We start from the raw sequence: 27,581 nt of genomic DNA, 5'->3' as shown, positions 1-27,581 counted from the left end.
TCTTCAAGGGGACCTGGGTGAGCCAGGCTCTGGGCCGGCACTCACTTGGAGCTGTGACTCCCTAGCAGGCACTCCCAGCCTGCCCTCTGATGAAGGGCCAACCTCCCTTCCTCTAGAAAAAGGAGTCAGCCCCCCAGAAACACACATTGTCTCCCAGCCTTGTGCTGGGGCAGCAGAACGCACCTTCTGGGGAGAGGGGCCTATCCACTCTGATCTCTGCAGTCTCTGTTCCCTGGGACACCAACATGGGTGCAGCCTGCCGGGACAGTCGCCTTGCTGACCCGAGGAGGCAGATGGAGAGATGGAGCTGATGGTTTTGGCTGAGAGTCTGCACACCTCACCTCCATCCTCATTCCTGCCAACTGCACACTCTCAGCAGTGAAAACAGGACGCAGGCTGGCTCCATCTGGCCCGAGAACAATTTGTTTGTTTGTTTGTTTTTGAGACGGAGGAGTCTCACTGTCGCCCAGGCTGGAATGCAGTGGCGCGATCTCGGCTCACTGCAGGCTCTGCCCCCCGGGATTCACGCCATTCTCCTGCCTCAGCCTCCCACGTAGCTGGGACTGCAGGCACCCGCCACCTCGCCCGGCTAATTTTTTGTATTTTTAGTAGAGACGGGGTTTCACTGTGTTAGCCAGAATGGTCTCAATCTCCTGACCTCGTGATCCGCCCGCCTCGGCCTCCCAAAGTGCTGGGATTACAGGCGTGAGCCACCGCGCGCAGCCCCGAGAACAATTTGATCTTGAGGCACCCCTGGACTCTTGGTACCCATTCACCTATGGGATACGTGCTTGCTGTTTAGAGAAACCGAGCCATGGGGAGCATCCCAGGGCGTGAGGCTCCAGAAGGGATGCAGCCTGCCCTGGATTCCCAACTGCTGCCCGCAGATGCGCCCCTCCACTCAGAGGGCCCTGCTGCCTTGTCCTCTCGGCTCTCTCTTCATGTCTAGGATCAGGAGATGGCAGATGACCAGCCCCGAGGACGAGCAGTGGGGGGAGAGGCAGGCTCTAGAAATGCTGGCAGGTGACAGTGGGCTGGAGCTCAGAACCAGCCCATGGCCCCTGTGCCCCAGCTTCCCCTGCCCTTATCACCCGGCCCTCCCAGGGCGCCAGGCAGTGCCCCAGCAATGGCTGCAGCTTCTTTGCACAGGCCCAGGAGTCTCCTCAGAACAGAAGCCAGATGACTTCCGAGGACATCAGATTTGGTACCATCAACTGACTTCTTAAACCCAAATACCGCAGTGCAAAATCCTGAGGTCGAAGGCCACCTGGGGCTCCCACCAGCGGCGCCCACCCTGCCTGGGATCCAGCCTGTTCTTCAACACAACAGCTAAGGCCCACGGGTGGTCTGACTCCCCAGGCTGACCAGGTGGCCTTGCACACGGCAGGCAGAGAAGACACGGGGGGAAACCGAGGTGTGCCTCCAGGAGAGCTGCCCTGGGGTGGGGAAGACCCAACCTCTCTGAAGCCCAGCTCCCTCTGCCTGCCGGGTCCCTGCAGCGGCCTGTGGATGCCCGAGTTGCCCGGCCCAGCTGGCCTGCTGGCGATGCACTGCTGGCTCCCTGAGCTCCCCTTCCCTCCAACCTGGCCTTGCCTTTGCGACTCTGTCCAGCCTTTGCAGTCTTGCAACAGCTCACTGCCCCCTTGTCATAAAGCAAGTTTGGGCCTGTGTGCCAGACGCTGTACCTTGACTGAGACACGGTGACATGAGACAAACTCAGACATTAGAGGGAGAAAGATACTTCAGGAGGGCAACCATTTGGTCAGGAAATAACATACCTCTGCTTCTGCAAAGACCAAAAGGAGAAAGGGCCCTTCCAGGGTTTTTCGGGGGTTGGGGGAGTACAACTTAGAGGCTTCAGGAAGTGACTAAGCTAAAGTGGGCCTCAAAGGAACAGTAGGATTCGAGGTAAAGATGGCCATGTGCAGGCAGAGGAGGGCTGATGACAGACCTGGAGGGCAGTTCCAGAAACAGAGGCCAGTACAGGTGCAAGAGAGTGGGGACAACCTGCGGGGCAGTTGTGGGAACAGGCTGGGGGTGCCTGGGGGAGGCAGGTGATAGAATGTGGCCACACTGGTGTGCTGGAATGTACTAGGTAGTAGGAAAATGAACTCTCTCTGGGAGAAAGGATTACAGGGTATCCTTACCTTTCCTTTTTCCTTTTTTAAGATTATTTCTCTACAGTGTGTGTACTCATACAAGGAGAATACAATGAGAGTTGGTTTAAAACATTTTTTTTAGCAAGATACTGCCAACTGTAATTGGCTGAACCTAACTGGGTTTGGGGTGGGTGTGAGGCATGGGAGCAGGACTTGGCCATGAAAAGCAGCCGAGACCCAGGCTGGGTGAGGTGGTTCACGCCTGTAATCCCAGCATTCTGGAAGGCTGTGGCTCAGGAGTTTGAGACCAGCCTGGGCAACATAGTGAGACCCCGACTCTACAGAAAACAAAACCAAAAGATTATCCAGCATGGTCACCTGGAGTCCCAGCTACTTGGGAGGCTGAGGCAGGCAGATCACTTGAGCCTGGGAGGTTGAGGCTGTAGTGAGCTGTAACTGTGCCACTGCACTCCAGCCTGGGCAACAGAGCAAGAGCTCGTCTCAAAAAAAAAAAAAAAGGAAGAAGAAGCTGAGGCCCCTCTTTGAGAGGGCAGTCTAATGATGAGAGGTGGCAGGGGATGCCGAAGAAAACATCCAAGGGTTATCAGGGCCATCACTGAGGACGGCTGGGGAAGGCACCCTGGGCTGTCTGTGAGGGAGAATGTGTGGGACTGGGAGGGGCGAAAGGGGGTCTGTCCCTCTCAGACCTTTCACTCCTGGCCGCTGATGGCGCAGCTCACTGGCCCGCTCCACCCATGGGCTCTCAGGGGAGTCTCTTTGTCTGGAGGAGGCTCAGCTGCAGAACTTCCCCCTCCTAGAAGGAGTCGTGGGGAGGGTCTGAGATCTGAGGAATGCCCTGGAGGAATATCAGGGAGGAAAAATGTGTCAGTGGACTTAGCCCAGGCAGTGGAGAGTTACTGGTTTCACAACTTGTTTCTTATGCTGATTCCCATAATTGAATCTGCAGGGGGCAGGGAGGGGGGAGGGGAATCCCAGAAAAACTATTCCGAGTGTTTGGGTGGATAGTGAGTAGGAAATGGCAGTCCTAGAGAAAAGGCCTGTTAACCACATTTTATAAGCTGTTTTTCCCAAAGGGAAAAAACTAAACCTGCCACTGCCTGGAGGCTGGGTGGCTGGGTACATGTCTTCCTTGCATTTGAGGTGCTTCCTATAAAGAAGATGTTGACCCAATTTAAGGAGATTGGTGGCTGTGCAGATGCCCTCCCTTGGAACATCTCCAGGGGCTTGGCTGAAGCTGGATTCCCAGTAGGGATTTTGAAAAGAGGCCTTCATTATTGGCATAGGAAACACCCACACTTCCATCTCCTCCCCGCATTTCCCCAGGACTCTCAGTCTCAGAGGTGCAAAGAGGTAAGAGAGAGTCTGATCCTGTCCAGACAACAAGCAAGGTGTCCCCACCCTCCCACCAGACCCGTCTCTCTGTGTGAAGGTCAGAGGAACAAAACCTCAGTGGAAACTGGGGACTCTGTAGCCGGGAGCAGGCAGACCCTGAGTCTCCCCATCTAAACCGCCAGTGGCTGTGGACACCTGAGTCGCCCAGCCCAGCTGGCTTGCTGGTGATGCACTGCTGGCTCCCTGAGATCCCCTTCCCTCCAACCTGGCAGGGGCAGGCACGGGAGGGGTGCAGGGCAGGCAGGGGTGGGTGAGTGAGAGGGCCCTTCCCAGCAAGACAAGAAGAGCCAGGTGTGATAGCTGTGCTTCCTGCTTCCTTCGCAATGTGACCAATTACTGAACTTAGCAAGCCTGCTCCTGTCCTGGCTGGCACTACAGAGGCACGGTTCATCTTCCCTTCCACGAGGCAGGAGAGCGAGGCTGAGCCAAGGCTGCACTCCCTGCCTTACCTGCTTCCTCTCCCTCTGGGAGCACAAAGTGGCCCTTCTATATGCCAGAGGGAGGCCCTTCCAGGTCTCTTAGAACTGCTTGGAGAGGTGGGGATGTCATTGTGGCCTTAGGGTTAGCCCTCCTTGGGTGCTGGAGGGCCACACTCGTCCAGGCCTCAGGACCTTGTCTGAAGATGGGACCCAGCTCCTGCCCCATGGCACGTTAGTCAGGCTGGGAAGCCCTAATGGGAAATGGGACCCCGGAAACCTCAGTCAACATCATGGGGAAAGGCAGAGTCTGAGGGCATGCCCGGACCCAATACTGACGAGAAAAGCCCGGCCCATCCCTGCCGCTGCTGCCAGCAAGGGCCGAGCTCCCGTTTTCTGGGTCTTTCCCCAGAGTCTAGTGGGGCTGGCTCTTCTCAGAAGTTCCACGCAGGAATGCCTCACTCCTGGCTCTAGAGCCTTCAAGGGGGCCGTGCCCTCCCCTGGGGAAGAATGACAAGGCTGAGTGACAGCAGACAGCAGACTGGGACTGTCACCAGAGGAAGGGAGGTCAGCATCTCCATGTTCTGGTCCAGCTAATTCTGACCCCAGGCTCCCCCAGCCAAGACTCCCAAGTCAAGTAGGAGCCATTAGCAGCGCTTTTGTCATAGACAAAAGGGAAAAAGGGCGGCTATTTCCCAGGAACTTCATCCTTTAGAAAATTCCCCTCTAGCCAATGCCAAGGGAGCGGGCTGTGGCCTGGGCTATTTACACTGAAGGGGGGCAAGAAAGGAGGATGGAGAGGCTCTCCCAGGAAGCCACTCGCTCTGGCCAGAACATACGACCTTTCTCCCCCATCAGGTCGTGATCAAGAATCCACTCTTAACCCTGGGCAAGTCTTCAAATCCAGCTCTCTCCTGGAGGCTGCCAGACCGGGTGGGGAAGGCAGACCTGTTTCTGGCAGGAGGACCCTGTGGGAGCAGGTCCAGCCAGGCTCTGGGGCAGCTAGTGTGTGTGTGTTGGGGGGAGAACCAAGGCTGACCCAGGAACACCTGCTGGGAAGGACAAAGATGGACCCAAAGGGCACGGCTCTCCCAGCCAGGCTGCTGGGGCCCAGGGGCTCAGCCCCAGGTGTCCGTGCCTCTCACTCAGGAAGCTGGCCCTGATGTCTGCTGGCACTGGGGTACCAGGAGCCAGGGGGTTTCCTCTTGCTTTCTCCTTTCCATGCTCATAGCCCTAGCCTGGCTGGGCTGCTCTCAGCCCAATCTGGAGGCCTAGAGGTCCAGCCCAGCCCAGGAGAAGTATTCTGCTTTAGGTGTCATCATTGCCACACACAAGTCCTCTCAGGACTTAGGTGTAAGCACACAGACTGAAGATCCACTCTAGAGCTAACGGAGTCTGGGAAAGGCTGAAGCTGTGCTGGTCTACCCTGGGCCCTTTCAGACCCGAGGCTGGGGCTGGGCCACAATCCTTTTTTTCCCTTTTTTGTGCAATGTAAACCTATATAGTACCACTTCACGGCATCCTGATCCAGTAGGGCACGCAGAGAGGGCCTGGGACCCTGCCTTCAGCAGACATGGAAGTTGTGGTGTGGGGAGGGTCCCTGATGTGCATGACCCTGTGTCCAGGAAGGGCCGGTCTGGCCCAAGAGCAGATGTCTGGTCTCTTAGCCTTCAGCAGGACAAGCTCCCCAGGTGTGCGTGGATGGTGGTGGGGTCTCTAAAGAGGATTCACACTGTGGACATCCCCCTTGGGAAGCAGCAAGGGTCCACGGGCCTCCTATTGGAAGGATAGGGTGAGGCTGAGGCTGCTCCCCCAGGGTGGAGGAGGAATGCCCTTTGCAGCCTGGGCCCCCGGGGCATGGTCTAGGCATCCACACAGGTTGGGCGCAACAACGATGAATCATGAGTAATCCAAGGTAGGACTACTCAGGCCCCAGGCCAAGAGCCTCAGTCTGGGGAGGGAGCCAGAGCTTAGGTGACTGGTGTGTCCATAGGACACCAGGCGAAAGGGGATGCATTTTTCTAGGTACATGCCTTCTGAGCCCCAGCAGTGTGGCACTGGCCACCAGGATGAGGCTGCCATGTCTTCCCTGCCCCATGAGCAAACCGCACAACCTCTTCCCCTTGGCCAGGCAGCTCTGCTCCAAGGTTGCACCCCCGACCCTTGGCTTTGGCAGACACTAAAGAAGGAAGCAGAGGGCGGTATCGAAAGCTCTGTTCCCAAAGGCAAGCTGACTTGGGAAGTGACTCTGACCAGGACAGGTCACCGGTCATAAGTCCTAGTGAGGAAGAAATGAAGACATATGACCGACCACTAGGAAATGAGGCGGGTGACCTAAGACCTCTTCCTAACCTAGGGTCCCAGAAGACACAGGGCCAAGAGGCCAGAGAGCAGACGTCTTAGCCAGAGAGCAGACGTCACTGGTGGGGCCTGCCAGGCAAGACACCCAATTCTGTCAATGAAAGTGCCCGCTAGGGCATGGGGTGGGGGTGACCTAAACACGGTCCCTAAACACGGAGCAGGGATGAGGCCCATTTAGGGTAATAGGAGACAGGCTGGCAGCAGATGGACAGGCAGGACTTCCGGCTCTGCTGCAGTGAATGGCCATTGAATGGAAGTTTGCTTTCGGGCCCTGCTGGGCAGAGAGGTGGGTGTCTCTTTCCAGGCTGCAGAGGACTCGGGGCCCAGCACATGCCCACACCCTCCACGCCCTCAGAACAATAGCTCTCGCCTGCACCTCTGGCTTCCCGGAGAGTGAGTTCAGAGATCCGAGACCCTTCACAGCAGGGATCTCTTAAGTTCTATCCCTAGCTGGGGCCTGGGGCCTGGGGCCTGGGCCCTGAGCAGCCCTGGCTCCTGATCGTGGTACTGAAGACAGGGAGGGAATGTGGAGGCCATGGCGCATGGGGCTAGGGAGGGAAAGAGATGGAAGGCTGAGAGCTCCAGATTCCTGCAGACCTGCCATGGGGAGGTTATCTCAGAGCGTCTCCCCATTCCTTCATCTGCTGGCTGGTGGCAGGAGCCAAGGCGCTGGAGGCAAGTCCTTGCTGGAGGGCGGAGGGCTCCCACCCAGTCCACCTTCCTCTCTGGCTTCCTGCTGGTGGGGGTCAGGGAGATGACAGGCAGGGATTGGTGGGGTCTTCCTGCTCCTCCAGCTGGGACCAGAGACCTCGACACCAGGGAGATCTGGACCAGAAAACCTAGCTCTGCAGACTGCCCAGAGAGGGACAAGATTCTCGGTGCCTATGTGTAAGAGTTCACACCGGTACACGTATACATCAGTGCATACGTGTCAGTGTGCGTGTGAGCGTGTAGGGTGGAGGGGGTCACTGACACCAGCCAGGGCGTTGCATAACCACCTGACAGAGCAATGGTTTCCCCATGGCTTCCCCTTCTTGTCTTTCGCTTTTTCACTTACTGAATTGTCTCCGGGGTGTTGGCACGTCTGGCCAGAGCCTGGGACTGCCCTCATCCTTCCCACCAACACCAGAGCACAAGGCCATTGCCTGTGACTAAACCACAGGGATGCTGCAAACGTCCAAGGGTCCTGTCCTTTCCCTTCCTTTGTAAGAGTGTCCCAGTCTCCTGTCCTGCCTCCTGTCCCCTACACGCAAACCAAACTGTTCCATGGTGGTGACTCCAGCCCTGACTCGAGGGGTGGATGTGTATCCCAGGCTGGTCACTCACTGTGTGCTAGCTTGCCAATGTGACTGGCTTAGAGATGGGCACCTGACCCAAACCAAGCCAATGAGACGCCATTCTGGTTACGATTCGAGGGCCGAAGCTCTTTCTTGTCCAGGAAGGGTTAAAGGATGAGGAGACCCAGGTAGAGTGTTAGGTTAGAAGCTGAGTCACTTGCCTAGGGCTGCTGAGGGAAGGCCGTTGAGCCTGGAGGAGGGGAGAGCCTGCCTGGGAAGGCACCAAGGGCCAGAGCCCGGAGGAGGAGGGTGTGACACTGAGGTTTTCTGACACTGTTTAGCCCTTGGGTCCCTCTAAGTCTGATGAACTGTCCCAGGGCTTTCCAGGATTTGCGTTTGTGTTTCCATCACTAAAAAGGCCTGGCAAAGACAGGGAAGAAGGCACAGAAAAGGTGGTGCACAGAGAGCACTTGAGAAGGCTGTGGTCGGCCTGGCAGCTGTTCCTGCAGACTGAGGATGGCGTGTAAGGGACCTTCCCCACTGTGCTTGGCCGTCTTCGGTGCACAGCTGGGGCCTCAAACACTGCAGCCTTGAACTTCTGGGCTCAAGCCATCCCCCCGAGTAGCTAGGACCACAGGCGTGTGCCACTGTGCCCTGTTAACACCACACCTGGCTCATTTTTAAAAAAACCTTTTGGCCAGGTGCGGTGGCTCACACCTGTAATCCCAGCACTTTGGGAGGCCGAGGCGGGCGGATCACGAGGTCAGGAGATCGAGACCATCCTGGCTAACACGGTGAAACCCATCTCTACAAAAAATTAGCCAGGCGTGGTGGTGGGCGCCTGTAGTCCCAGCTACTCGGGAGGTTGAGGCAGGAGAATGGCGTGAATCCAGGAGGCGGAGCTTGCAGTGAGCCAAGATCACGCCACTGCACTCCACCCTGGGCAACACAGCGAGACTCCATCTCAAAAAAAAAACTTTTTGCAGAAATAAGGTCTCCCTATGTTGTACAGGGTGGTCTATGAACACCTAGCTTCAGATGATCCTCCTGCCTCAACCTTGAAAGTGCTGAAATTACAGGCTTGAGCCACTGTACCTGGACAGGTTGAGGCATTTCAGAGGGAGCCATGGGGGTTGTGGCTGAGGTGAGACTCTGGATTGACCCTAAAAGGTAGCTGTTCAAGTATGTGAAGCAAGATGTAAACAAGCCACGGGTTGAGCCATGCCCGCAGCAATCCAAGGACAGGAGAGACAGTCTGGGCTCTGCAGGAAGGAGGGACAGCAGGAGCAAAGATGCGGCATTGAGAACAGAGCGTTTCTGGGAGAGCATCACTGCTTGGATTCAAATGTCGCAGTGTGATGTGCAGCAGTGAAGCCACGCATCGGGCCAGTTGGCGGAGGCTCTGGATTGCAGTTTCATACAATGTGACAGGCACTAGAGTCTATTTTCCTAAATCAGAACGAGAAGAAGATAATCCACAGGGTTGTCCAGGAAGAGTTAAAGGATAAGGAGACCCAGGTAGAGTGTTAGGTTGGAAGCTGTTGAGTTACTTGCCTAGGGAGAGAGGCCCCGAAGGGTCTCCGGGAAGACTGGGCCTGATGGGGTGGGGCAGCGAGCAGGCCTGGGTGCTGCCAAGGCCCTGAGCAAAAGCTGGCTGAAGAATGCAAGCCTGCCTCCGCAGCTTAACTCTGTCACTTCAAGCCTGCTCGTACACTTGCAAAGAAACCAGAATTTCTGGGACCCAAACAAAGCTGGCCTGAGCCTGGGCCCTGCCTGGCTTTGGGATGCCCAGAAGTACTGGCCTGTCCCCAGATCTGTAGAGGTCCCCCTCTCCTGGAGGGTCAGCTTCCCAGAGGCCATCTCTTTGAGGTTTATTTTTAAAGATGTCTGATGTTCTGTACTTTGGAGGAAGTAAGACAGAACCAACCACAGATTAGACAGGAAAGGAACTCACAAGTTCTGAATATCCATTTTCTGTTCCTCAAAACCAGTCGGTTTCCTCCCAGCCCTCCTGACCTTGGTCTGACCAAGGTCCCCAGCCCAGTGGGGCAGTAAGGAAGAGACAGACACTTCCAGGTGGGAAGGCAGAGAGCATGGAAGAACGGGGAAAGAGGCTCCACCTGCCTTTCAGGGGGACAGAGGGTAAGTGGCCTGTGCCCAAGGGAACACATGTCCCATTGCTGGAGTTGAGCATGCCAGCAAGAGAGGGCAGAGGCAAGCACACAGCTGCCAGAGGGCAGTGGCCCCCTCCCTGCCCAGCCCTGCAGTGAGAGCCAGGCCTTTCTCTACAACCTCCCATTAAGGCGGCTCTTGGCAGGGTCACCCAGCACAGGGACAGACAACTGCAGTTACAGCAGTAGGAGCGAAGCAGTAAAACTTGTTTGCCAACTGTATCAACACACGTGGCACACCACAAGGATATACAGGAGATGTGCACAGCACGCACTTATGCACAAACACACAGCAGAGGCCACACCCTCTGCAGAACATGAGCAGAGCTACTCAGAATGAGCATGAGTGCAGTGGAGTCGGCACAGCTGGGCTGAGTTTATCCCAGAGCATCGCCCAATCCCTGGAGCACACCCCCCCTCCCCGCCAACAACTCCATTCTGTACAAATGCACTTCTCCAATAAACAAGCCACACATCCCCAGGCCTCAGGCGCATGAGCTGGGGACCTTAAGTGGTGTGCACCTAGAGGAAGCTGATAGAGCCACTTGCGCTCAGTTGGGGGCCTTGGTCTGGGTGGTGCCCCCGCAGGGACCATCACAGATGCAGAACCCACAGACTGCCCCTTAGCTGTTATCCACTGGGGACATCGTCTGGCTGGGAGGAGGACATGCCCAGGGGGCGGCTGGGGAGATGGGGACCAGGCTCCTGGTGCCTGACTCTGCCCCAGCTCTGGGACCTTCCCCCTTTGTGGTCCTTAGTTTCTTTCCATACAATGGGAAATACTTAACAACTTCACAGTCCCCAAATTTAACCAACCAGAAGAAAAATTTCCATCCCACCATAAAGATCCTGGTACTGTATGCCTCCCAAATCCCTAAGGGGAAAAACAGAATTAAAAAACCTCATCAACAGAACATCAGTAGGCCCGTTGTGGTGGCTCATACCTGTAATCCCAGCACTGTGGGAGGCCGAGGCAGGTGGATCACCTGAGGTCAGGAGTTTGAGACCAGCCTTGCCAACATGGTGAAACCCCGTCTCAACAAAAATACAAAAATTAGCTGGGCATGATGGTGGGCACCTGTAGATCTCAGCTACTTGGAAGGCTGAGGCAGGAGAATCGCTTGAACCTGGGAGGCAGAGGTTGCAGTGAACCAAGATCGCGCCATTGCACCCCAGCCTGGGTGACAGAGCAAGACTCTGTCTCAAATAAATAAATAAATACCAAAAAAATAGAGCATCAGTAGAACAAAAAGAAAAGCAAGAAATGATAAGGAAGTGTGGTAACGAGGAGTATGATATGCAATAGCAGGTTTTGACACAGCCAAAATATCAATTATCTCGATGGAAGTGAATTGGGGCCCGTTGAGATGGCTCACGCCTGTAATCCCAGCACTTTGGGAGGCTGAGGTGGGAGGATTGCTTGAGCTCAGGAGTTTGAGACCAGCCTGGGCAACGTGGCGAAACCCCATCTTTATTAAAAAAAAAAAAAAAAAAAAAATTGGCCAGGCGTGGTGGCTCACACCTGTAATCCTAGCACTTTGGGAAGCCGAGGTGGGCAGATCACCTGAGGTCAGGAGTTCGAGACCAGCCTGGCCAACACGGCAAAACCCGTCTCTACTAAAAATACAAAAATTAGCCAGGCATGGTGGCAGGCACCTGTAATCCCAGCTACTTGGGAGTCTCAGGCACGAGAATCACTTGAACCTGGAAGGCGGAGGTTGCAGTGAACCGAGATCCAGTCACTGCACTCCAGCCTAGGCAACACAGCGAGACTCCGTCTCAATCAATCAATCAATTAATCAAGCAATATAAATAAATAAAAAATTAGCCCGGTGTGGTAGCATGTGCCTGTCCCAGCTACTTGGGACGTTGAGGTGGGAGGATCTATTGAGCCTGAGAAGGCGAGGCTGCAGGGAGCCTTGATGGTGCCACTGCATTCCAGCCTGAACAATAGAGTGAGACAGGCCCTGTTTCAAAAACAAAGAAAAAAGGGTGACTAGACCATGCCCTTCATGACCCTGAGCCCTGAGGCTGGACAGAACACACCAGACAACATCTGGCCAGATATGGTTTATACAAGTCAGCTACAAGGAAATAAACTGCCCCAAGACGACCCTGGTTCTGGGTTGGTGGGCTCAGGTGGTAGCTTGGAGAGACAGTGGCAAATTGAGTCAAGTTATGCAACATTTTTCTGCCTGAGGCCAAAAGGACAATCTCCCTTGATTGCCTGGGAAGGCAATCAGGGCGAATTGGTATCCATGGGCCAAAGGGAGCACTTGGAGGCCAACTCTAAGTATTAAACTCTCCCATGTTAACTCTCCTACAGGAAAACACCCTCTGCCACCTCCGTCACCCAAATAAGCCCTCTGCCTCCCACGTGGCTGTACCAGACCCCCAAGCATCACTCCAAACCAGATGTTTACTCTTCTCTGGGAATAAAGCCCAGCTCAAACCAGGCATGCACAGGGCCATAGATAACCAAAAGGGGCTCGGCTTTGTTTTCTTTATCCAGAAGCTCTTCAAAATGCTAAAAATGTTATCAGCTCACTAAGCGGGATAGTCCACAGAAGCTCTTATAGTCCATATGAGCTCTGCCTGCACAGCTAGGACTCTGTGCTCAAAGCCAGGACACACAGCCAGTGCAGGCATCTATGTTGCCCCTGATTCTCTCCAGTTACCGACCCCCATGCACAGCTGCAGCAGGAGCTCATGGCTTCCTTTGCTGAAGTACTTGGTGATTTCCCAGGCAGGACCTCACTAGCTTATAATTACAAACGATGTGCTGGGATTGGTTCTGCCACATGCAGGTAACACCTCTTTAGTCCAGAGCCTCCTGCAGGAGAAGGCCAGGCTATAAGCTCTTGTGGCCTTAATGATACAGTGGCCTTAATGATACAAATACCTTAAGAGACAAGGGGACCATGAAGCAGAGGCTGGTCAGATGGCGCACAGGAGGCAGCAGGTTTCCAGAACGGGGGCAGGAGGGCGAATAGCGAATGCCAGAACAGAATGGAAGAAGGGAGTTCAGAGAAGGACAAAGGAATTAAAACTGGATTCATTCGTTCACCTAGTGCCAAATGTGGGACGCAGTGCTAAGAGACACTGGATGTGCCCACAGTCTAGCTGGACAGGGGGGCAAGCAAAGGGACAACTTTACTTGCCAAGGGATCAGTGAGGAGAGAAAGTTGTGCCCTGGACACCAACAGCAGCTCTCCCAGCCTCTTCCCAGAGGGAGAGGCTGGGCCAAGGCCTGAGGCAGCAAGAGGAGGTGGGGAAGGAGCTGGGCAGAAGTGTTTATTTGCAGGGCTGGAGGAGGGCTGTGACCCAGCCACACAGGGCAGGAAATCTCCCAGACAGGAGTGAGAGGGCCTGGGGGATGGGCAGGCCTCAAAAGGCAGAGGCTCAGCTCAGCAGCCCCAACGCTGGGAAAGTAGACATTTCCTCCAGGCTGGGCCACCTCAGGTCAACCTTACTTTGGCCTCAGTTTCCCCATTGCACTGAAGGGAAACGAAAAGGCAAAGACTCTGAGCTCTGGGGATGAAAGGCTCAGCCATGGCTCAGACCACCACTCCTTATAAAACAGGGTGGATGCCGCCGCTGTTATTTTTGGCTGGTGAGTGGCCCATCTAACCTCTTTGAAGATGAAACATGCTGAGGCCTAATGAGGAGTCAGCCGGCCGGGGTGGGAGTGGAGCCCAGTCACCTGCCCCACCTGGCCCCTCCCAGTCAGAAGAGCACCCAGCCCAAGGGACAGAACCCAGCCCAGGGGCCTGTTTCACACTTCTGTGCCCGTGCACCCTCCTCTGCCCAGGGCTCCCTCACTCAGAGGCAAAGGTGTAGCAGAGGTGGAGGCAGAGCGCAGCAGAGGTGGTCTAAGGTGGTCTCGGGCTGCAGTGAAGGCTTCTGAGAGCTGCCTGGGCCTCGCCTGCCCCCTCCACTGCCCTGGACCAGTGCACCCTACCCCTTTGGGGCTCTGCCGAGCTGCATAGTGCCTCCATGTTTTCAGGCCAAACAGGTCATTTCTAACATGGCGGCCAACCAGGGGGAGGCTTTCAAACCTCCTTTAGGTGTGTGAGAATAGTCCTCTAAAGAAAAGGCATCCTCAGCCTGCTCACTGTCCCTCTTTCCAGCTGTTGAAAGGATGTCTTCTGCCACCTGGATAGCCTCTGAAACACAGTGAGCCTGGCAGGAACCACACCTCTGCTAGGTGAGGCCCAGGACTGGCCCCCAAGGTGCCTGCAGGCCACACTCTCCGCTCAGCCAGACCAGACGTGACCCTCTTTCCTCTGTCTCGCCACTCACCTTCTTGTTCCTTGCCCCCCTGCCCAGGCCTCCTTGAGTTCTGTTCAGACAGATCACCCCAGGGCTGGCCCCCACCTCCTCTCTAGAGGCCCCATAACCAGCCTATAACCAGCTCCAGTTTCTGGGGAAATACTTGGCACAAGAGAAGGGGCATGCAGACAGCTCACGCTCTCCTGGGAGGCAGCAGCCTCATAAACGCACTAATATCAGGCACAACTGAAAGACAACTTTCCCCACATGTTCCAGAAGAGGAGCATGCACCTGGGGATTAGCATATCTCTTTAATGGTTCATTTGTGTTCATTAAGTAATTAATTTATTTATCTGATTTGCAGAGTGATGCCTAAAGGTTGGACTTCTGTTATCAACATCCAGCCTCCGAGTGAGTTTCTGGAATTACCATCTTCCCCAATTATGACGATCCCTATCTCCATTCTTCATCCCCGAGTCCCCAGGAGCAGGAGAGTGCATCGAGGTTTAAGCCCTGCTCCCTAGGAAGCTGGGCCCGGGACGCCCACTCTGAAGCCCTCACACCCACCACGTCCCTGCTCTGACATTCGCCCAGGGACTCATAGGCCTCACTGTTCCAAACTCCACAACCTGCAGGCCCTAGGGCACCTTGTTGCTCCTGACTCCCACCAGAGCTTGGCTTTCAGGAAAGCTGGGCAATGTCTGGAAAGTCAATTAAGAAGAACTGGGGACAGGCCAAGGACTCAGCCTCAGTGACAACCATAGTGAAAATGAACAGGGAGGCTGGGCCCAGCTCTGCCTACAGAAGAAGGGATGCCCTGCACGTCTAGACAACCCTGCGCTTATCCTGATGTGCTCCCATCCCCTCCCTGGCATCCAGCTCCTGCATCCTCCCTAAACCGTGCTGTAAGGCTAACTGACAACCCCAGATCAACAAAAGGCACACAAGCAGGGACAGGCGGACATTCGGCCCCTACGCCTGCGCACAGGGCGTCCCCAGCGCCTGCGGCACGGGTAACAACACTAATTACAGGTGAGATGCTGAGCACCTCTGCTCAACACAGGGAGGCAGCCTGTTGGTCTCTGCCCTGGCATGGCCCTGGGGTTCTGGAAGGACCCGCAGGCCATGCAATGTGGACAGCCCTGCCTTTCCCTGCTACCTGTGGTGGTGGCGCCGTGGTGGAGGCAGGCAGGTGCTGGGTGTTCACTCACCTTGTGGTCTAGCTCGGCACTAGCCTTTGGCTGTTGCTCCTGGCAGGGTGGCAAGGGCACAGAGCCCAGGTACTGCCTGAGAGATGATGGCCTCATGAGGCCCAGGAGCCGGCTGAGCGAGGACAGCTGGGGAGGAGAAGGGAGGTTGTCACTCACAGAGGGTGGTGGCCGAGAGCTCAGGGTGCTCCCGGGAATCGGCCTGGACACCTCAGCTGGTGGCAGTGGGTTAGAGCACTGGCTTCTGAGACCCAGACCCACCTCTACCTTATGAACTGTGGCCTCTCGGATCCTGAGTGTTCTCATCTGTAAAATGGATCACACATACTTCCCAGGAGAGGAGGGGTACCCAAACATACCCAGCTCCCCCATGCCCCACCTACCCACACACAGAACCACACACACTCATCCCCCCACAGACCTGACACCCACCCACTCACCCACCCACTCATCCTCCCCACACCCACACATTCCCAGGCCTCCCACCCCCCACCCACATACCCACGTACACACAGACCCACATCCACACCTACTCACTCCCTCCACAGACCCCACATCCACACCCACCCACTCACCCACCCACCCACCCACATACACACAGACCACCCCCACATATCCACTCATCCTCCCAGACCCCCACACACCCTCACCCCCATCCACCTACCCACTCACCCACACCCACACCCATCCCCACCCACAGATCCCCACCCACACCCATTCACACACACACCCACTCACCCACATACACAGACCCCCTACACACACCCCCACCCACTCATCCCCCCCACAGACCCCCACTCACACCCACCCAGTCATCCCCCTCCATAGACTCCCACCCACACTCACCCACACCCATCCCCACCCACCCTGCACTGCCGCTCTGCATCTGTGGGCCCACTCTCCCTTGCATCCCTCTCTTTTGGTTTAACTCTTCTCTGTGGAGGTTTGGAACACCATGAAGAGAGACCATGGACTAAGTCCCCAACTGTCCATCACCATGAGCAATGACCATCATCTTCATTCCGCCTGGCCTGTGTCTTCAGCCCCTGCCTTCCACTCCCCTTCCCGCTCTTTTCCTTCCAGGGGATTTTAAAGCAAATACATTGTATTGTTTTACCCATAAAGAGCTTCTACAGAAAAGATAAGGATTTCCCCCCAATCTAACCATAATACCATTTCTTTCCTAACAGAATCACCGAGACTTCCTTATCATCATCCAACACCTGTGTTCAGTTTTCTCTGTCTCTAAAATGTCCTCCAACAGTTGGTCTGTTTGAAGGGAGATTCACCACAAGGCCCACACACTGCATTTGGTTGACTACGGCACCTAAGCTATTAGCCACCCCAGCCCCCATTTAGTTTTTGAATAAACTGCCCAACCTCTCCGAACCCCTCTGGAGGGAATGTGAACTGTGTAAGTCCAGGTGTCTACAGTTAGCCACTCCTTCTGGCCCAGTGCATGCACTTGATTCAGGTAGCCTGGGCCCGGGCCCAGCCCCAGCAAGGACTGCCCAGCTGCCCTGAAGCTAACTCTTGGCTGGGGCAGAGGCAGGCAGGCTCCCAGCCCTTGGCCTCTGTGAGGCCACAGCAGCCCTGGGGGCAGGGCGGGGAGTAAGCGGGAGCAGAGCCAGGGTAGTTCACAGAGGCACCATCTCTTTAGATGGCACAGAAGCAGGGTGGCCATGGGCTAGGGGCTTGAGCCCCACAGCCCAGCCCCCCTCTCAAGCCTAGCCTGGCTGGCACACCTGGCTTCCTCTGGTGACTCACCTACCACCTGCTCAGCACATCAGCCGGTTATGGGCTGAGACAGCCCACAAGAGCAGCTGGGCTGGGGGCTAGGAGTCAGGCCCAGGGCCTCAGCTTCTGGAAGGCGGCCAGGGCTTCTCAGCCTAGTGTCTGATCCTTTTGGGAGGGGAGAGGAAGGTTCTGGGCGAAGAGAGGCACCATCTGGGGCTTCACCCAAACCACGGCTGTGCCGCCTTGCTCAGGCTTCACAAGTCAAGATAGTTTCCGGAACAGTCCCGCCCACTCAGGGCTCACACTGTGCAAGCACAGGGTCAGGCTCTGCAGCCCACATCCCCAGCGTGGCCTTCAGGCAGGCCTGGCCCGGCTGGGACCCTCCCTGCTACGGGAGGCCTGAGTGGGGCTGGGCAGGGGCGCACAGGACAGCACTCTTGCAGTGCTTGCTCTTGTGTTTTTCCTCTCACTCATGAAAACAGCTTGGCTGTGCTCAGTGCAGCAAGCTGCTGCCCCTGCGATCTGCCTGTGCCGTTGAGCCTTCCGATTGTTTATTCCCTTTTGTTTCCTTCTCTGGATGCTCCAGCCAGCCTCTCTCCCACATACAAACCCCTCTCCAGGATAAGGGCTTGTTTGCGCCTTGTGGGAACCAGCAGGGATGGGCCAGACCAGAACTCTCCCTACACCAATATCACTGCTGGCAGCTGGCTCTGCAAACACTCAGCCGCTTAGGGCAGACACCTAGGGCGAGAAGCAATGATCCCTCAGGAAGACAGGCCTCCACCAGCCTTCTCAGACGCAGGGAAGAGGTGGTGGAGGCTGATTTCCAGAGAAGCAACTGGCCACACAGCATGTTGCTCCTGGGTGCAAATCCTGGCTTCCTCCTCACCTAGGACAAGAAGCCAAGATCTTAAGTGTCTGCAAAGACCCAACGACCTGCCTGCTGCTTCCTGGAGCTGGTGCCCTGCCTGGGCCTTCTGACCAGACACAGCACCTGCCTCTCTCTTCCTTCCAGCCATTGCTCCACGCCCATCTTCTCAGTGAGGCCCACCTGCCCAAGTTCCCATCTGTCTGCCTACCCCTCTCTCTCTCTCTCTCTCTATCTATCTAAACAGAGTCTTGCTCTGTCCCCCAGGCTGGAGTGCAGTGGCACAACCTCTGCTCTCTGCAACCTCCACCTCCCGGGCTCAAGCAATTCTCCTGCCTCAGTCTCCCGAGTAGCTGGGATTACAGGCGGCCACCACTACGCCCAGCTAATTTTTGTATTTTTAGTAGAGACAGGGTTTCACCATGTTGGTCAGGCTGGTCTCGAACTCCTGACCTCAAGTGATCCACCCACCTTGGCCTCCCAAAGCACTGGGATTACAGGAGTGAGCCACAGTGCCTGGCCCCTTTGCAATTTAGTTGCTTTTTATCAACTATTCCCCCTCCCTCCCTGGAATGTAAACTCTCTGAGGGCAGATTTTTCATTGCAAAGTCCCCAGAACCTAGCACCGTGCCTGGCACATGGTACATGTCTAGTAAGTATCTGTCAAATGAACAAATGATTGAATGAATAAATGAACAGTAAAGACTGCAGCTAACGTTTTCTGAGTAGATGCAAATCTTTATCCCCCTGATTTGAGCCACTTGAAGCCCACGTTTTCCAAACCCCAAACTGGAAGACACACTTTGACAAGAGGTTTACTGTGTTGCAAGAAGTGCCCCAGGATAAGAAGCAAACTCCTGATTTCTTCCCCAAACCCGCTCCAGCTGCATCTTGCCTAGGGTAGGCAAAGGGCGTCTCCATCCTGCCTGTTGCACAGACCTGGAGTCCTTGTCTCTGTTCTCTTGCATCGCACATCCCACTGTCTGTACTTGGGAAATACACCTACAACCTGACCACTTCTCACCGCCCACACTGCTATTTCCCCAGGCCAAACCACTGCCATCTCTTGCCAGGATTACTGCAATCACCTCCTTCCTCTCCACTCCCAGTAGTCTCTTCTCAACACAGCAGCCAGAGTAATTTTTAAACATTGTATAAATCAGATTTTGTTTCTTCTCTGCCCAAAACCTTGCAGGGGCTCCCCACTTCTGCGCAGAAGTCAAAACCCTCACCGTAGCCTTGAGGCTCAGGCTAACTGAGCCTCCACTTGCCTGTGTGACCTCAATACTGTAAGTCCTGTCCTTCAAGTTCAGTTCTCCAACGTGTGCTTCTACTCCTGCTCCATGGGGCCTACGCTGCAGCTTGTGGGAGATACAGAGCCCAGCAACTTGGCCATCAGGGACTCCTCCCAGCAGTGCCCTGCAAATTGCTGTGCCCAGATCCAGCCCCAGGTCCTCTGCTCCTACACCAGTCAATTCTCAACCCCTGTGCCCCCTTTTACAGTGAATCGATTGATAGGATTTCTCCAGCACTTGTGCACTGATGAGGGAAGGGAGGGACGGCCCTTGTCCTCCTGTCTGTGAACCGGGACTAAAGCCCAAGGACCCAGCAGGGCACTTCACCATGAAGTGGTGGGTGTGGTCCAGGATGTCCAGAGGCAAGGAGAGAGCTGGACAGGCTAAGGCAGTGCCCTGCAGTGGTCAAGGGCAGGACTTTAATCCCAGCTCTAGGCGCGTACAGTGGCTCATGCCTGTAATCTCAGCACTTTGGGAGGCTGAGGCAAGAGGATCGCTTGAGCCCAGGAGTTTGTGACCACCGTTGTCAACATGGCGAAATCCTGCCGCTAAAAAAATACAAAAATTAGCCAGGTGTGGTGGTGCCCGCCCATAGTCCCAGCTACTCAGGAGGCTGAGGTGGGAGGATCACCTGAGCCAGGGAGGTTGAGGCTGCAGTGAGTCGTGATCACACCACTGCACTCCAGCCTGGGAAAGTGGAACCCTGCCTCAAAAATAAAATAATCCCAGCTGTACCACTTCCCTGTTGGGTGACCCCGGAAAGTTCCCCTATCTGTAAAATATGGATGACAGTAAGTCTGAGGGCCTTGGGCTGCTAGGAGGGGCGAGCACTGAGGACAGCATCCAGGACACAGCTGTGCTGTGTACATGGGAGCTGCCACTATTGTGGGTCGGGGGTGACAGGTGGAAAAGAAGAAGAGGCCCAGACACAGCCAGAGCTGTGTGCAGAGGGCAGGCAGGGCCTGTGAGGAGGCCCGAGGAGAACCCGCGGCACTGGCAAGCCCCGTGGAGGAGATGTTGGGAAAGGGGCATGTGGGCTGAGTGGGCGGCTGTGGGGACGAGGTGGCCCTTTGAAGGAGTGTTTCAGGAAGGTCTGACCGGCCAGACTGGAAAGGGGAGTGCCTGGCAGCCTGAAGACCTGGGAGGAGGCCGTGAGCAGCCCTGGGCTTGCAGTGGAGATGGGGAAGGAGCTCCAGGAAGGTCATGGGCAGGCCCCTGCCGGTCCTTCCTATCCCTCCAGTTGCCATGAATCTCTCACTCCCTTTCTCCTTTTTGCAGTACAAGCACTGACTCAGCCTCCAAGACCTGGCTCAGGGCATGTTCTCTAGCAGCTGCCGCACTGTGCCTGGACAGATTTAGTCACTGCAGCCATGGCCGACTTGCTCACCCCTCTCCTCTGAGGTCATCTGGTGCTGTCTCACCAGTGCCAGTACCTGGCACAGAGCCTGGCACTCAGGTTGCTCAGCTAGTGTCTAACAAACACATGGGTGCATGGTGGGCAAGCAGCAAGTGGGCTGCACCTGGCTTGGCCCTGACAGGCTGCAAGACTCTGGCCCCTGGGGAGCCTGGGAGACCTGCCAGGCCAGGATCTCTCAAGGGGAGGCAGCGCCACTCCATGTACTTTAAAAAAAAAAAAAAAAGAAAAAGGAAAAAAAGAAAAAGAAAAAGAAAAAAAAACGGGTCTTGCTCTGTCGCCCAGGCTGGAGTGCAGTGGAGCCGTCATGGCTCACTGCAGCCTTGACCTCCAGAGCTTAAGCCATCTTCCCCCCTCAGCATCCCCACCCCAAGTAGCTGGAACTAGAGGCACATGCCACCATGTCCAGCTAATTATTTTACTTTTTGTAAAGAACTCCTGAGCTCAGATGATTTTCCCACCTCAGCCTCTCAAAGTGCTGAGATTACAAGCATGAGCCACGGCCTCCCGCGCCCCCATTCTCCATTCTTTTTGTTTTTTTTTTTAAGAGAAGGTGTCTGGCTCTGTTACCCAGGCTGCAGTGCGGTGGTGTGATTATAGCTCGCTGTAGCCTCCAACTCCTGGGCCCAACGACTCAGCCCTTCCTCCATGACACTTCCCCTCTGCCACTCTGACCTCCACCAGGAAGGCAGCCCCACCAAGCTCTCCTCACTCTATGCACAGCTGCTGGCCAAGAAAAAACAAAACGAAGCAAAATGCCAAGCCTTGAACTGGCTCTAACTCTCTCTCTCTGGCCACCTGTGTCGTGCCCCCTCTGGCCTCCACTCTGCGCTGGGCCTGTCCGTCAGCCTGCGTCCCAGAGCCCTCCCAGGCACCCCATCTTGAGCTGCCCCGGCCTCTAACTGCTGGCTGTTCCCAGCAACACCGCTGGGTCCCTCTGTTCTTCCTTCCTCAGAGAGACCATCTGTGAAGTAACCTCAGTGCCGGTCACCTCCTCACTGCCCCTCCCAAGGTCTCAGTTGGGGCACGTTCTCCCCATGTACCCCGATGACCCACCTCGGTGCCTGTCCCTTCCACAAGCATGCACTGCCTTCCCGGGGTGTGCCAGGCACTGCCAGGTGCCAAGGGGCAGCAAGGGCCAGAAACTGTGTTCCCTGTTCTTCAGGGGCTTATGTTCTGCTTGGGGATAGGGGTTGGAAAACACAGATGCTGAGCAAACAAATAGGAAAAGATCAGGGGGTGGCCACCAGGAGTGACTTAGGACAAGATGACAGCCAGTGCTGGGGCACTCTGGATTGGGTGGTCAGGAAGGCCCCTTGCAGAGGTGACATTTTGGCTGGAGTGGGAATGACAAGAAGCTCCAGTTCTACTAAGGCCTGGGGGAAGCATTCAAGGCACAGGAAGCATCTGAGGCAAAAGCTGGGGCAAAAGCCAGGCCGAAGCCGCTCAGACAACACAACCCCATCGGTCAACTCTCGGAACTCCCTCCTTGCAGTCACAGCACCTGGGACTCAGCCATATGGTCCACCTCACCCAGGGATGTGCTGGAACATTATCTTAGCCCTCTGGGTTGCCAAGGGGTTATGCTGCCTCAGTGGCTAGAGATGCACAGCCTCTAGCCAGAGCACCCCTAGCGTAGCTGAGCTGGAAGGGTCAGTTGTACCCAGCAGCTCTTCTCCCAGGATTCCAGGAAGATTACTGCAGAGGTGCGGGCATGCTCAACCTCCCTTCCATCCATCCTTGGGCTGCCAGTGACCCCTTCATCACCCTGTGAAGTGATGTCCTCTGAGCTGCCAGGAGGCTGCAGTCAGAGCTTTTTGGAGAGAAGAGGAACAGAGGAACAGGACAGGAAGGCTGAACTCTTTTTTTTTTTTTTTTTTTTTTAAGCGTCTCTAGAGTCTCGCCCTGTCACCCAGGCTGGAGTGCAGTGGCGTGATCTTGGCTCACTGCAACCTCCACCTCCCAGGTTCAAGCAATTCTCCTGTCTCAGTCTCCCGAGTAGCTGGGATTACAGGCGCCTGCCAGCATGCCCGGCTAATTTTTTGTATTTTTAGTAGAGATGGGGTTTCACCATGTTGGCCAGGCTGGTCTTGAACTCCTGACCTCAAGTGATCCGCCCACCACGGCCTCCCAAAGTGCTGGGATTACAGGTGTGAGCCACCATGCCCTGCTCAGAAGGCCGAACTCTTTTTTTTTTTTTTTTTTTTTGAGACGGAGTCTCGCTCTGTCGCCCAGGCTGGAGTGCAGTGGCGCAATCTCGGCTCACTGCAAGCTCCGCCTCCCGGGTTCACGCCATTCTCCTGCCTCAGCCTCTCCGAGTAGCTGGGACTACAGGCGCCCGCCACCACGCCCGGCTAATTTTTTGTATTTTTAGTAGAGACGGGGTTTCACCGTGGTCTCGATCTCCTGACCTCGTGATCCGCCCGCCTCAGCCTCCCAAAGTGCTGGGATTACAAGCGTGAGCCACCGCGCCCGGCCAGAAGGCCGAACTCTTAATGCCCTTGCTGCCTCAACAATACCTAACCCTGGGGACTGAGGGGACACCAGAGGGAGTAGTTTTAATTTAATAGTATTTGTTTTCATCTTTACAAATAGTATTTGTTTTTATGCTTTACTATAAAAAAAAACAACAACAAAAAAACGGGCTGTGGGCCTTGCTGGGGGGTTGTGTTTAATGAGTGTGGAGTTTCAGTTTGGGAAGATGAAAGAGTTATGGAGATAGATGGTGGTGATGGCTGCACAACAGTGTGAATGCACTTAAGGCCCCTGAATTGTACACTTAGAAATGGCTGAAACACTACGCTTAAGAATGGTTAAGATGATTACAAAAAAATTAAATAAATGAATTTATTTATTTGAATTAAATGCTCACTGCAACTTCCGCCTCCCGGGTTCAAGAAATTCTCTGCCTCACTTTGGGAGGCCGAGGTGGGCGGATCACAAGGTCAGGAGATCGAGACCACGGTGAAAGCCCGTCTCTACTAAAAATACAAAAAATTAGCCGGGCGTGGTGGCAGGTGCCTGTAGTCCCAGCTACTCAGAGAGGCTGAGGCAGGAGAATGGCGTGAACCCGGGAGGCGGAGCTTGCAGTGAGCCGAGATCACGCCACTGCACTCCAGCCTGGGTGACAGAGCGAGACTCCGTCTCAAAAAAAAAAAAAGAAATTCTTTGCCTCAGCCTCCTGAGTAGCTGTGAGATTACAGGTGCCCGCCACCATGCCCAGCTAGTTTTTGTATTTTTAGTAGAGCAAGGGTTTCAACACAGTGGCCAGGCTGGTCTCAAACTCCTGATCTCAGGTGATCCCACCCGCCTCAGCCTCCTAAAGTGCTGGGCTTATAGGTGTAAGCCACCACACCCAGCCTTTACTACAATTTTTTTTTTTTTTTTGAGATGGAGTCTCGCTCTGTCGCCCAGGCTAGAGTGCAGTGGCGCAATCTCAGTTCACTGCAAGCTCCACCTCCCAGGTTCATGCCATTCTCCTGCCTCAGCCTCCCGAGTAGTTGGGACTACAGGCGCCCGCCACCATGCCCGGCTAATTTTTTGTATTTTTAGTGGAGACGGGTTTCACCGTGTTAGCCAGGATGGTCTTGATCTCCTGACCTCGTGATCTGCCCGCCTCAGCCTCCCAAAGTGCTGGGATTACAGGCATGAGCCACTGTGCCCAGCAACTACAATTTTTTAAAAAGACAGGCTCTCAGCTCACTGTTCTGTCCTCAGCGCCTAGCACATGGCTGGCATGCAAGCGGTAATTCTTGATGAAAGAACTTGAGTAGAGAGTTCAGAGCCAGCTTAACTCTGGGGCCCGATGTTCCTGCCTTTGGGGAAAGCCTCCAGAGCCCGCAGGCGGTGGCCTTCCTGCCCAGGCCTGAAGCAAACACTCACCTGGGTCTTCTCTTGCCAGAGAGGGAGCGTCTCCTGCTGGCCCAGCATTCGAGCAATGATCACAAGGCTGAGCTGGCTTCGAAGCCGCCTGGGGGAGAAGAAGCGACAGCCTGAGAGCGGGTGTGCTGGAAGTCGGGGAGCCCGAGCAGAGGGCAGGATACCCATGGAGGGGGACTTTGGGGGAGCCACCCTCCATCTGGAGTACCCCAGCAAAGGACTTTCTCCATTGGCTTACACCATTATGTATTCCAGGAGGAATGAAACTCTCATGATCAGAAAATTAAATAATAAATCCACACAAAAACTCAAGTCCCTGGTAATTTCAGAGGCCCACAGAGCAGGGCTTTTCTTAGTTTTTTATCCCCTCTGCCAATACATATTCATGGATCCATAAAGGCAGGCGCGCTGAACTGCTTTTCTTTTCTTTTTTTTGAGACGGAGTCTCGCTCTGTCGCCCAGGCTGGAGTGCAGTGGCGCAATCTCGGCTCACTGCAAGCTCCGCCTCCCGGGTTCACGCCATTCTCCTGCCTCAGCCTCCCAACTAGTTGGGACTACAGGCGCCCGCCACCACGCCTGGCTAATTTTTTGTATTTTTAGTAGAGACGGGGTTTCACCATGTTAGCCAGGATAGTCTCGATCTCCTGACCTCATGATCCGCCCGCCTCAGCCTCCCAAAGTGCTGGGATTACAGGCGTGAACCACCGCACCCGGCTGAACTGCTTTTCAATACACCTCTGCCTCTTCTTTCCTTTGTGGCTCCACCCCTGCAGGGTGGGGGAGGCTGGGTGACTGACTTGGCCTGCGGAGGCCAAACTTCATGATTTTCTTTTCACCCAGTATACACTGGGCTTTCCTTTGGGAAATCCATCTCCTGCCAGGCTCCCAGGACAGGCACCTGACCCAGTCACTGACAGGTGGCCTCAGGCTGTGGCTGAACTATCAGCAAAGTGCAGGCGTGCAGGCCTTTCCAGCAGGGCCGCCACTATAGCCACTGGTGGCCATCCTGCCTCCTGGAGGGAGAATCAGGAAGAGGAAGCCACAGGGAGGCAAAGAGGCTGAAACAGAGCCCTGAGAATGCCCAGAGACAGCTGTGCCTGGAACCCTTGGCCCCTGGACCTCTCACCCCAGCCTTGCATGCAGAGAGGCTCCCTGGGTGAAGGGGAACTGAGGCAGGAATGGCTTCCTCAAAGCTCCAGTGAGGCTGGGATCACAGAGGCACTAATCTAGGGTCTGAAACCCCGGGGCGCTTTTAAATTTTCTTAGGAGTCAAGAAAGTCAGAGGACTCGACAAAGCAGCGGATTCTTGGATGTTTCAAAAACCAGAACAAGCAGCAGCAGCACCGCACCCCAGAAGAGTCAACATGAGCTGGGGCCATGCCAGGTGCTGGTGGGGGCGCAGGGTTATAGGCGCTCACACACAGCTGGCAGGATATTGATGGGTGCACCACTGCCCAAAACTGGCAAGATCTACTAAAGATGTGTAGATGCCCACCCCATGCCCAGCAATCCTACTCCTAGGTACAAAGTTGCAAAAAAAGGAGAGGCACTAGAAGGTTTGCAGCAGCAGCAGCAGCAGCAGCACAGTGGACAGACAGATCAGGCTGTATCCATACAGCTCAGTCCTATGGGGGGGTGTTGTGATTATGAATGAACCACAAGTACCTCCAACAACATGAAAGACCTCCAGTGTGGTAGGAAAGCAGCCAGACACAAAGAATGTATCTGCATGGTCTCATTTTTTGTTTTGTTTTGTTTTTTTTTAAGACAGAGTCTCGCTCTGTCACCCAGGCTGGAGTACAATGGCATGATCTCGGCTCACTGCAACCTCTGCCTCCCGGGTTCAAGCATTTCTCCTACCTAAGTCTCCCAAGTAGCTGGGACTACAGTCACACATGCGCCACCATGCCTGGCTAATTTTTTTTTTTTTTTTTTGTATTTTTAGTAGAGACGGGGTTTCACCACGTCAGCCAGGCTGGTCTCAAACTCCTGACCTCAGGTGATCCAACCGCCCTGGCCTCCCAAAGTGCTGGAATTACAGGCATGAGCCATTGTGCCCAGCCAACAGGGTCTCATTTATATGAGGTACAAACATGGGCATGCCAGCTACAGTGCTCCACGTCTGCAGTCCCTGCTACTCAGGATGTTGAGGTGGGAGGACTGCTTGAGCCTAGGAGTTTGTGGCTACCTTCGGCAACACAGCAAGACCCCAACTCTTTTACGCCCGGGTTTAAGCGATTCTCCTGCCTCAGCCTCCCAAGTAGCTGGGATTAGAGGCGCCTGCCATTATGCCCAGCTAATTTTTGTATTTTCAGTAGAGACAGGTTTCACCATCTTGGCCAGGCTGGTCTTGAACTCCTGACCTCCATGATCTACCCACCTCAGCCTCCCAAAGTGCTGGGATTACAGGCGACCCCAACTCTTAAAAAAAATGCAAACGGCAAACTTTAGCTGTTGGAAGTCTGGATACTCGTGACCCTGGGGTCAGGGTGGGGGGCAGGTTCTGATCATGTTTCATTTCTTGACCTGGGTGCTGGCTTCATGTGCATTGGACTTGTGAAAATGCACTGAGCCATACACTTCACTGTATTTTCTCTATTGTTTGTATATTGCAGTTCAATAAAACAATTAAGAAAAAAATTCAGGCCAGGCACGGTGGCTCACACCTGTAATCCCAATACTTTGGGAGGCCGAAGCGGGTGGATCATTTGAGGTCAGGAGTTCAAGACCAGCTTGGCCAACATGCTGAAACCCCATCTCTACTAAAAATACAAAAATTAGCTGGGCGTGGTGGCACGCACCTGTAATCCTAGCTACTCGGGAGGCTGAGGCAGGGAATTGCTTGAACCTGGGAGGCAGAGATTGCAGTGAGCAGAGATCACACTACTGTACTCCAGACTGGGTGACAGAGCGAGACTCCGTCTCAAAAGAAAAAAAAAAAAAAAAAAGAAAAAGAAAAAAAAGTTCAGCTGGAAGGGAGATAGGACTGCTAGATTTAGCAGATTAAAATATAAAATGCCCAGTTAAGCCGGGTGTAGTGGCTCACGCCTGTAATCCTAGCACTTTGGGAAGCCGAGGTGGGTGGATCACCTGAGGTTGGGAGTTCAAGATCAGCCTGACCAACATGGAGAAAACTCGTCTCTACTAAAAATACAAAATATATATACACAC

The 27,581-nt window shown here is 54.8% G+C and overlaps 1 protein-coding gene across 1 annotated transcript in view; it reads right to left on the bottom strand.

The window, feature by feature from the left end:
- Positions 1-27,581, bottom strand: part of FAM178B (family with sequence similarity 178 member B) — a 112,563-nt gene that overhangs the window by 2,723 nt on the left and 82,259 nt on the right. The window contains exons 14-15 of the mRNA XM_058428100.1: positions 24,414-24,501; positions 15,221-15,346 (exon numbers count right to left, since the gene is read on the bottom strand). Coding sequence (XP_058284083.1) covers positions 15,221-15,346; positions 24,414-24,501 — 214 coding nt within the window. The remainder of the gene's footprint in view (positions 1-15,220; positions 15,347-24,413; positions 24,502-27,581) is intronic.

The sequence above is a fragment of the Hylobates moloch genome, unplaced genomic scaffold (genome assembly GCF_009828535.3).
Source record: "Hylobates moloch isolate HMO894 unplaced genomic scaffold, HMol_V3 SCAFFOLD_15, whole genome shotgun sequence".
In the NCBI taxonomy this organism is placed as follows: Eukaryota; Metazoa; Chordata; class Mammalia; order Primates; family Hylobatidae; genus Hylobates; species Hylobates moloch.
This window is presented reverse-complemented; position numbering and strand designations above follow the sequence as displayed.